Below are 11,027 nucleotides of genomic sequence, written 5' to 3'. Positions count from 1 at the left end.
GTCCCAGGGCCGGGGTGCGGGTCCCAGGCTCAGGATGTGGGTCCCAGGCTGGGGGTGGGGGTCCCTGGGCTCTCCCCTTCCCGGGGATGGATGCCCCTTTGTGCCGCCCCCGGATGCCGGGCAGTCGTTGAGGTGCCAGACTGGGTTGTCCTTGTTTGCTTGAGGAAGTTCTTCAAGCTTTTTCGTAGGAGCGCCAAGTTCCGTGGGGCTGCTGAAATGTTGGGCCTGTGGTTTCGGTGGGAATTTGTCTCCCAGGAAGCATTGGGATGCCCAGGGATGGGGAGGCGGGGAGGGATTTACCTGGATGTAACGAGGGTCTCTGCATGGATGCAAGGGAACGAGTTGCCCTAGACCTGGATGTAAACTGGAAGCCTCTACTTTGGCTTTCATGGTGCTTGAACTTTAATGTGAAACTGCAGGTCCTCGTATCTGCCTGGACCAGGCAGTTGTTCTTAGGCTTTCCAGAAAGTGCCATGGGATTTTTAGCATCTCTCTGGATAGGGGTGTTAGCACTTCTCCCACCTGTGCTTGGAGTGTGCTGTTTTTCTCATGAAAGCACAGCAATAGTTGGTTGAGTAAGTCCTGCCAAATTCAGCAACCTGTGGGGTTGGTTGTTTTCTGCCTACTTGCTAAGAGCAAGGGTTGTTTTACAAGAGAATTCACTGCAGTTTATGCATGATCCAGTCTGGATCTCTGCAGAAGAGCAGTGGTATGGCAGTGCATGTCCTTAAAAGCAGTGCTGTGAGAAGCTGTTCAGACCTGAGCATCTGAGAAAGCCTTGTTTAATCAGATGTATGTCATGATATAAAAGCAACTGCATTTGACATGGTGATTTCCAGAAATCATCAAGCATGTGTACTGAGGGGTTTGTTTGTTTCTTTCATGAACACCTTCAGTGACTTATGGTTAGGAAGAAAAACACAGAGAAAACCTGGGTATTTGGTAGCTGCTTTGGCACAGACATCCATATTTTACTGGGACCATGAGAAATCTAGGCTCTGCTACCAAATTTAACCATGCAAATCTTATTCCCTTGAAATAAATGGAAAATTACTACTTCAAACTAAGTTAATGCATAAGCATTAATAAAGATGTAGCCTACATAACCCTGTAATTAATGTACTATAACTCTATTCTGTATTTTTGTGTGTATGATGGGCTGTAAACCAGCCAGTTTGGATTAAGCTGTATGTATGTATTTCTATATTCAAGTAATTTATTATCTCATTTGTGTCCCTTCTGCCAGAAAATCGTGAGGATATGCTGAGTTCAAAAAGCAACAGGCTGACAGAAGCTTTGGAAGAAGCCAATAAACTGTTCAGTGGAGGTAAAACAAATTCTGTGGTCCTAGTTGACAGTTGGCTGTGCCTGAGGTGATGATGCCTTGTTAACATAAAAGGACCAGAGAATGAAGTTGAGGTCCAAGTACTTTGTCAGCATTATTAAAGTATAACTTGATGTAGATGTGTTTAGTTGAAGAGGAAGCGTTTGAATAAGTTGATATGAGAAAATAAATATATTACTTCAGTGTTTATTTGCTCTTAGAAATCCTACTCCTTGGTTTGCATTCGTTCTGTAGCACAATATATATAAGCAGTACATATAAAAGGTATCCGTGTAGGGGGGTTAATTTCTCTTGGAGAGATGGAAAACGTCAGTGAGAAATGCATTTTATTCCTGAAGATAATGTGTTATTTTTCCATGCTTGCCTTTGTCAGTGTCATCCTCCTCTTTTTTCTGTTTTTAAAATGCAAGTAACATTCTAAGTGTTATGTAAGTAATGGAGCTAGAGGTCATTGTAATAAAATTATTTACAAAACTCTATCTTCAGGGTAGTCTGTATACTCAATTTTACTATAATGTTTTTGGTAATCCTGTGTTATTAACATCAAATCTTCTCTGTAACAGTTTCCCGTGCACGAGAGGCAGCACTGGATGCCCAGTTTCTGGTTTTAGCATCAAATCTAGGAAAGGAGAAGGCCAACGAGCTGCGCTCTGAGATGACAGCATTTGATTCAGTAACATTTGCAGAAGACTTGGTGAGTTCTAGACTTTGAAGCTGCCAACAGTTTTGCTAGAGGCCTGCCCTGTTTCTTACAGAATCATAAAATGAAAAAGCCTCAGATTGTCAGTAAAGGGCAGTTCTGATGGAATTTAACACTCAGGATTTTTTTTAATTAACTTTCAGGTTAGTGGTGTTAACTTTTTCAAACTATGTATTTAGCGTTTTCAGTAGGCATAAGGGGAACATCCAGCTTAAAATGCAAACATCCCCCCCGGTGTTGCATTTATCACAGTTCAGTCCATTCATGCACTTAAGGTAGTCTTGTGCACTTTTTTCTACTCAGGGTTTTGTAGGTTCTCGGTTGATTCTAAGTAGATTTTTTTTATCCTGTCCACTGCTTTGTATGTTTTGGATGGAGCTCTTAAGGCTCTGTGTGTCACTGACATGAAATGAGACTTTGGATTATTTGCATACTTTTAGACTTTACATGTTTGTCTCTTTGTACTGTGTCTGGGTGGAAGAGTCAGTTCAGAAGAGCTTTGAAGCAGACTGTTTTTCTCCCTGAAAATTCTCTTATGTTACAGGAGGATTCTGAGTCTTTGGACAAGTCTAGCATTCTTCAATATAAAAACCCATTGATTTAAATGTTTTATTAGAAGTTTTTCCCAGGCTGGTGGATACAGGGTTGGGCCAAATGAGTTGTTTCATGGTATTTGAAGAGCTAGGCTTCCTGGAGGTATGTGTTGTTCAGAACCTGTGAGACATCTTGGCTTTGTAGTACCATTTAGGTAATGCTTTGCTACTTCATACATTACTGAAATTCTGTTGGGATATAGGCAGTTTTATTTACCACTAGCTATTTTTTTCATTGCTGACACAAGTCTGTACTGGAGTATTTTTCTGTTTTCACAGTATCTTCAGGGAAGTCAAGGTTCTTATCCAATGGTATTAAATATTAATCTAGCAGGATACCATAATACACCTTAACACAGTATCTACTGATTGTTCTCTAAGTGAATTTTCATTGCAGCTTTTTTCTTTTGTAGCTAACCTTCATGGGCTTAAATCGTGTAGAAGTAGAAGAAAACGATAGTGATGCTGAGAGCAATTCAGGTGGCTACTTACCTAGTAATGCCTGGCATAAACTGGGAGAAGAAGCAGAAAAGTACTTCAGGAGAGCACCTTCTTTTCACTATATGTAAGTTTACGGAAGGAAGTAGTATATACCACAGCACAAGCTAATGACCTTAATTGATTCTTGCCTTTAATGCTCTGGGCTTGAATAGAGTTTAATCTTGGGTTGCAGTCATCAAGAACTTCTGTGTGGTCTCTGTTCTTATGGTACAATCAACTCCTTGTCTCTAAAATATTTCTCTCTTTGATTTTGATTTGGCTTGGCTACAAAATAATCTCACATCTAGTAGAGAGAGCAAGGTATTCTTGATACACTTGTTTCAGACCAAAACTACTAGAAGTGATCCTCTTTCCTTTAAAAGCTGTCTCTTCCCTTGTCTTTCTCTCTGTACAAGCTGCAGCCAGAATCATGAATAGACCAACCTTTGTTTTTCTTTCCTAGGCAGTTCTGGAAGGCCAGTTCCTCAGGGTCTATATCTTTTACCTAATAATTGTATTATCATAGAGATCAGCAGTTCTTGTACCTCTGTGTTATGGGTTGTTATAATCACCTGATTACTGGCAAGTGGCCTTCTGAAGAATCAGTGTCACCTCTGTTTATGTGTAGGCAACCCATTTAGTAGGAGCTTTACCACCATGAGAGCAGTAAGGTGCTGGAATAGGTTGCCCAGGGAGGTTATTGATGCCCCATCCCTAGAGGTGTTCAAGGGCAGGTTGGATGAGGCTTGTGCAGCCTGGGCTGGTGGGAGGTGTCCCTGCTCATGGCAGGGAGGTTGGAACCAGATGATCTTTAAGGTCCCTTCCAACCTTCACCGTTCTATGATTCTATAATTTTAGCTGCTGTCAAGTGACCCTGAGTCACGTGGCTTACAGACAACACTTCAATTTAAATCTCTCCAAGTTGGCCTACAATAGCAGGACCTAGTTCAATTAAGTTCTCAGCAGTAGAGCTGACAAATATTATTCAGTTGTCTGTTTTTACACTTGTCCCACCCCAGTAATTATCTCTGCAGTTGTAAGAAAGTTGCTGAATATACTAACTTGAACATACAATATCTGCTATTTCTTGTTGGATTGCTAATTAAGATAACTTAAGTGCTAATTGAGAAGAAGTTGTATGCTCAAAGTGATATTTTCCAGTAATTTTTCTAATCTTCAGAAAAAACTGGCTGCAAGAAAGACTTATTTTGTCATTAGTTACACTTTGACACCTTAGGTAATGATGGGCTTCTTTTCATGGAGAATGTGTGAATATTAGCAAGGTGTTAATTTTAAATAATAGACCACAGTCCTCAGTTTAGGAAAAGAACTACTAATCTCTGACTCCTTTTCTGAGGCCTGAGTGACTTTTTTTTTCAGCCCATAACTTCTGAAGTTGAGCAGTTGCAACTCACAGGTGCTGCAGAATGTTTTGGTACCTGCTGAACTAGCTTGAGTTAGTTGACACTCTCTCCTTTAAGCATCTAACTTGGTGGAGATTCAAGGCAAGCAGAGTTAGGAGCCTGGTCAGTGGGGAAAGGTAAGCACTCCAAGAAAGTGCCTAAATCTAGCACCTATATTACACTCATGTTGTGTAACAGCAAACTTTGGGTTTCTTCTTAGGGTACTGAGTGTTCCATTGATTGACTGTCTTTTCAAAATTTGTTTGTTTTTTGTTTAAAAAAAAACAACTTACCGCAAACCTGAACTTACAGAAACCAAACAGTAGATGAAAAAGACATAAATATTGTGTGGAGGGAGTCTTCTGGCAGAACAGTTTGTAATACATTTAGATGGAGCTATGGATAGATATAAACTATATACTCTGTTAAGTTTCTTAATTAGTTTTAAGAAAACTAGATTTAAATATTCAGTTTGAAATAACCTATTTGTATAATTGCATCAAATTTTGTACATCCTGTTGATGATTCTGGTATGAGGTTGCCAAGATATATTGGGAGCAACTTTTGAGGCTGGTTGTGATGAGGCTTTATTTTTAGGTATCAGTCATTACTTTGCATTTTTACCAGGACATCAAGGACTAGATGGATTTCATAGCATACACTGTAAAACATATATATGGAAATATGTTTGTTTTATTTTGGTTAGGTTGGGATCTTTCAAGTCTGATCCTCCTGTACCAAGGCAACGGATTGAGAGGCAGAAAAAATCTGCAGGAGGAGAAGGAAAAAGGGCAATGCCTGCTCAGGTTTGTGATGCATGACCTTTATTAGTGATTTGTTATAGCAGAGCTGTTGTGACTTCTGAATCTTTCTGCTCACGCTTTGAGTTTTGTAGTTATGAACTGTGTAGTACTAAAGAATTCAGAGTTAATTACTGGCTTCTTGATTTGTTTTGTGTAGACTGCGGTATTTAGTTGAGTGGAAGGAAACAGGATTTCCAGATTGATTTCAAGTTCAGAAATAAGATTCATAGACTGTTTTGTGGTTTTTGTGGTTTTTTTGGTTGTTGTTTTTTTTTTTTTCAAGTTCAGATTAGCTTATTTACTCTGATGGTTGTTGCTTTGAAAGGAAACCAAAAAGAAACTTCTTTACGTTAGCATGTCTTTAATTTTTATTTTAAAAATGTCTTAACTGTGTGGCATTTACACAGATAATGTGATTAACAGTGGCAAACTAATTAGTTCACTTACCCACTATTTTCCTTGCTTTTTTCCCTGTTCTGTCTTACTCTGGCAGAAAAGCAAGTTTGAGAATACTTGGAGAGGGGCTTACATTTGAAACTTTGAAAAAACAAACCATGTTGTTATGGGGAATCTCTGGCTCATAATTCCACTACACAGAGGCAAAACGTCGAGTTGGTCTTTTGAAATACAGCTGCTTCATGGTGATCCAAGTAGTGATAGAAATTATTCTGAGTCAGTTTGGACTGGGAACCAGAGGAGCTGGAGGGTCTGAGAGCTGCATTGAGAAGTGTGTGACTGGTCTTTGCGGTTTGTGTGTCCATGTGTATTAGATACATAGTTAATGTGTTTCTGAAGCTTCCTTTCTTGCAAGGTGGGCAAGGAGAGAGTGGTGGTTGAAAGGAACAGCAAACAGGTTATTTCAAAAGTCAGTTTGCTACTCTGCTGGTGGCAGAACTTGGAGGATTTGGAATACCCTGGTCTACACACAGTGAACAACCAATCTGTAAAATCACAAAAATTGTGGCCTTTGACCACATCGAACTTCATGCCATGATGTGTCTTAAATATAAACTTAGGTGCCTTTGCTGAAAAAAGGATCTTAAGGAACTGACTATGCTTAGAAATAAACTTCAGTAAACTGTCAGACCATCCTCCTAAGGGTAACCCAGTTCCACAGAACTATTAGGAAGCAAGAGCAGAGCTGTAAGTAGGCTCAGAACATAGAAACTGTGGCCTTTCAGTTTGATCTTGTAAAAAGGGACTTAATTCCTAAATCGCTCTGTAAAGTGACTCATTGTGCTTCATCAGTGTGTCTAACCATGTGTGTGTGGCTTGGACACAAAAAAGTATCTCTTATGTTACTTGTTCATAAAAGGGCCTTTTCAATATTCTTGCCTTACAACAGTGGTTTATTTGAGGTAAAACTGTGTTTCTTTTTTGCAGTTAAAAAAAATGGAGGAGTCTCATCAGGAAGCTACAGAAAAAGAAGTAGAGAGGATCTTGGGATTATTACAAACTCATTTTAAAAATGATCGTGAGTATGATTCAAATAAGCTTTTAAAGCAGTAATTTGAGAAAATAAATACTCTTAATCTTGTACAGTTAGGAGTGGTTAAACTGTAAGAACAAAATTAGGTAGAGTTTGGAAGCAGAAATCTTTATGTGGAAGGATATATACTGACTGTATTTTCTATGAACACTTACCAGTTACTGTTTGATTGCAGAGTAAATGAAATCCTACTGTACCCTCTTACTAGAGCATGCTCCTTTTTTACAAGGCAAGGGGATAGTCAGTGTCTGTGTGGAGCAAAAACTGGAAAGAAAATAATATTCTCTAGAAACTTTTGTTGCTTTCTGCAGGCAACTGGAAATTCAGCTTTGTAACTAAATTGACATAAACATTCAGTTAGCTTTTAAAAGAAGCACTGGCTCTCTTAAGTTTGTGTTTACATACTTGAGCTCTGTGTGTAGCACCTGTTTTTTGTTTGTTTTGTTAACGACCCCCTCTTTGCACCTCCAGCGGATACACCCATTTCCTTCTTTGATCTTGTGATCGATCCAAACTCTTTTGCACGCACAGTGGAAAACATCTTTCATGTGTCCTTCATTATAAGGGTAAGACATGACATGTTCTTGAAATATTATTTTAGATACAGGAATTATCTAGAAGTACTGATCTGCTGGTTTTGTGGCTTCAGCATAGGCAGATTAGGATTTTAATATTAGGAACTTCAATTAGCTTTCTACAAACAAGTATTTGATATTTTGGTAATTGAATAAAAGAAAGCAGTTCACTAATTTTTACATTTTTCAACTGCAATTTTTAACAAACAAAACATTAGTGATTTTTTTTGCTGTCAATACACTTTTCAAAAGGATTCTAGTTCATATTGTGTTAGATTATAGAAGAACAGTCAGAGTATAGCAGAGTTGTTGAGGTTGTAGGAAAGCATGTCAGTGCAGTGTTATTGAATCTATAGATTTGCACTTCAAACTATACTTAGCTTGTATAATAAATATAATGAATTTGGGGAAAGAGAAAAACTTAATTTTTTTTTTTACGAAATTCAAGTTTTTAGTGAATAGTGATGTGATTTTGAAAGGTTAACATATGTAATAAATACTAATGATTTTTAATACATACTCTTTTAATAATCCAACTGACCCATATCAGTTGTAATAAGTGCTGTATTTAAGTAATTGTACTTTTTTGGTGTGTCAATGAAAGAATCTTTATGTAACTGTTTATGATTATGTAATATTTATTAGAAATGTGAGATCTCAGTGCATTATCCTAATTTCTGAAAGTTTTCATCCTCTTGTCTTTTAGGATGGTTTTGCAAGAATAAAGCTGGATGAAGATAAATTGGCAATAATAGGTAAAAATAGCTTTAAAGGACTACAACAATTTTTTTTTACAGCATTGCAAATCACCTGCATCTTATGTCTGTACAAAGATTTAGGAATTTTTTTAGCTGCTAGAGTAGTTTTGGGGATGTGCAATGAATATAATTGAAATACTTACAGATCGATTCTATTAATGGAAGTAGAAGGTTATTGCCTTTCCATGTAGGTGATATTTTCACTAATAAATATGTGAATTTTGTTATACTTTGAGAAAAGATATGTGTGTGCAAGAAGTCTCCTTTGTCTATCTGAGTTGGGAACTACTGCAACTTCTAAACAGTTGGAAAAGAAATGCCATCCTCCCTAGAAGGTCTCTGGCTTTCATTCCCACAGGATCAATGGGATTAGGACTTTTTTGGGTTTTCATAGAGGATTAAATACTTAGGTCCTTCTGGGACTCTTATGAAATGTTAGTTTTTAAATTTTTAGGAGCTAAGACTAAAGAAATTTCTTAAGCATATGGTGCAGGCTATTATTGGTAAGAGACTGGCTTAGTGGAGCGTGTAGAATTTATTTGCTTTTTGTGAAGCTTTTTGTTGCTGGAGGAAACTGACTTGACAAGTGTCAATTTCATACAAGTATGAAAATACTGTATTTTGAACAGAGCCTTCCAAAGACAACGAGAGGAAGGCAGATCACCGCAGTGCTGGAGCACGGAACCAGGTCGTCATAGCTCTGAGCCATCAGGAATGGAAGGTACAATGGATCCCACTTGATACTTGTGATTAATTTTATTTTCCTTAAGAGTAGCAATGCATCCAAGAGCTATTTTGATAAGTGCTCCTGGATATATGTAACTGCATTTAACTTCATGGTTTCCAGAACAATCACAAATCTAACGAATGCTTTTTACTGCAATAAAACTGAGAATTTGGGTAACAATTTAATCTTTGAACCATGAAGCCTGGTCAGTTTAAGTGCTTTTAAATTGTGCAGTGACCTGCCTTTACTCTTTTATGTGGGAACTGCTTAATTGTGGAGGCTGTTTCTTCCCTTGCACATGAAACTTGCTTCTCCTCACTGTTTGCTGTTTGTAATCAATCTTAGACAAGAAGTAGTTTTTAGCAGGTAGAATTTGTCACCTGTGTCCCTCCCTCAGAAACTTAGTAATTTGAACATGTTCTTTATTATGAGAAACTTTATGATTTACCTGGTGATAACTTCAGTAACATTGAAATAGTTCAGCTTTTGTAATGTGCATACTCTTGTCATCTCTAACCAGGAGATTGTGGAAACATATGAAATAACAGAACCCATGATTAGCCCTCCTAACGACAGGAAGGAAGATGAAATGGAGATATCTTAATTATTCAAGTAAGTTATTTTAAGAAATCAAACTAAATAAGGGTACAGTGCATGAGATCCTTATGCATGTGGAAGAACTGCAGGGAAACTACATGTGACTTAAACAGTCACCCTGCTTGTAGTTTTTCTACATTTATAACTGGAACATTTTTATATTCGTGATCTCTTCGTGGAACAAAATGTCATCTAGTCTTCTGTGCAGTCATTTACTGGGAAAACAACCCACCTTTATTTTTGTATTTGATGGTCAGTTAAGTAATATACTTGTTAATTTTAGAACTTTGTAGTCAGAATGCAATCTTGTGAAGAATCATAGCTTAGTTTTTGTACTTTTTTAATTACAGACAGCTGATGTTAGTAGAGTACTATGAAGAAGGACTTAGGGAAGCAGGAAGGAAAGTCAGCCTGGTTCCCTTTTATTGTCACAGTTGTTTGCTAAGTTTCAAATTTATGTATACTGTCTTACTGTCTTTTCTTTTTTCTTTCCCCATAGGTGCCTTACAGAAAATATTTTAAAATGTGTTCTTTAGAAGAGATTTTATATGTATATATTGTAAAATTAAATTTATTTTTCTTGGAACACCTCGATACTTTATATAAGCTGTCTTGTTTATAATTGTCACAGGGTTATTACCATATACTTCCTGTTTATTATGGCTTAGTTTACTACTTATGTAAAGGAGCAGCTCTGCTATGAAGACAGGCTGAGAGAGTTGGGGTGTTCAGCCTGGAGAAGAGAAGGCTCTGGAGAAACCTTAGAGCACCTTCCAGTGCCTGAAGGGGCTGCAGGAAAGCTGGGGAGGGGCTTGGGACAAGGGCAGGGAGTGAGAGGACAAGGGGAAATGGTTTTAAACTGAAAGAGGGGAGATTTAGGTCAGACATCAGGAAGAAATTCTTCACCAGGAGGGTAGGAAGGTGCTGGAACAGGTTGCCCAGGGAGGTTGTGGCTGCCCCATCCCTGGAGGTGTTCAAGGGCAGGTTGGATGAGGCTTGTGCAGCCTGGGCTGGTGGGAGGTGTCCCTGCCCATGCAGGGGGGTTGGAACCTGATGGTCTTTAAGGTCCCTTCCAACCTTCACCAGTCTCTGATTCTATGAAATGCTGTGTCCCTTTTGTCCCTTGTCTCTCCCCAGTAGCTGCCTGCAAGTGGAATTTACATGGTTACCCATCTCTGCTGTGATAATCTTGTTATGGAGATGATCTTGGGTGCTGCGGGAGGAACTGCTCCTGTTCTTTCTGTTCTTACTGCTCTGGAAACCAAGGCGTGAGTTGAGAAATTAGGTCTCAATTACAGCTAGAAATCACTTTCCCGAGTCTATCAGGTGTGTTTTTAACTCGGGCAGGGCAGCTGCCTTAGGCCGTGAGGTTATTTTCTCCTAAGCAGACACAGTGTAGCATCTGTGTCCCTGCAGGACGTGCAGAGGAGCTCTGAGGGTTCCTTTACCTTGCGCGGGGATCCTGGTGGAGCAGCTGCGGCGCCGAGGGAGCCCTGCCCGCTGCGGGGCGGTGTGTGTGTGCGGGGCCGGGGCGGTGTGTGTGTGCGGGGCCGGGGC

General features: G+C 39.0%; 1 protein-coding gene across 1 annotated transcript; it reads left to right on the top strand.

Annotated features, from left to right (window-relative positions):
• The first annotated feature begins 675 nt into the window (after nt 1-675).
• NSMCE4A (non-SMC element 4 homolog A (S. cerevisiae)) lies at nt 676-9,477 on the top strand. Its single transcript, XM_010003995.1, has 10 exons — nt 676-709; nt 1,247-1,327; nt 1,909-2,039; nt 3,052-3,203; nt 5,228-5,327; nt 6,708-6,798; nt 7,285-7,379; nt 8,095-8,143; nt 8,776-8,867; nt 9,394-9,477. Exons 1-10 carry the CDS (start codon nt 676-678, stop codon nt 9,475-9,477), a joined length of 909 nt encoding a protein of 302 aa, XP_010002297.1.
• Nucleotides 9,478-11,027: the final 1,550 nt, after the last annotated feature.

Source organism: Chaetura pelagica, unplaced genomic scaffold (genome assembly GCF_000747805.2).
Source record: "Chaetura pelagica isolate M959 unplaced genomic scaffold, ChaPel_1.0 scaffold248, whole genome shotgun sequence".
Lineage (NCBI taxonomy): Eukaryota > Metazoa > Chordata > Aves > Apodiformes > Apodidae > Chaetura > Chaetura pelagica.
Note: the sequence above shows the minus strand (reverse complement) of the source record. Positions and strands in the feature narration are given on the sequence as shown.

Excerpts from the sequence above, each read along its gene's own strand:
- NSMCE4A (XM_010003995.1), top strand. The coding sequence starts at position 676 with ATGATCCAGTCTGGATCTCTGCAGAAGAGCAGTG. Across the intron at positions 3,204-5,227 it reads GCACCTTCTTTTCACTATAT|GTTGGGATCTTTCAAGTCTG; the intron begins GTAAGTTTACGG and ends TATTTTGGTTAG. Across the intron at positions 6,799-7,284 it reads AACTCATTTTAAAAATGATC|CGGATACACCCATTTCCTTC; the intron begins GTGAGTATGATT and ends TTGCACCTCCAG.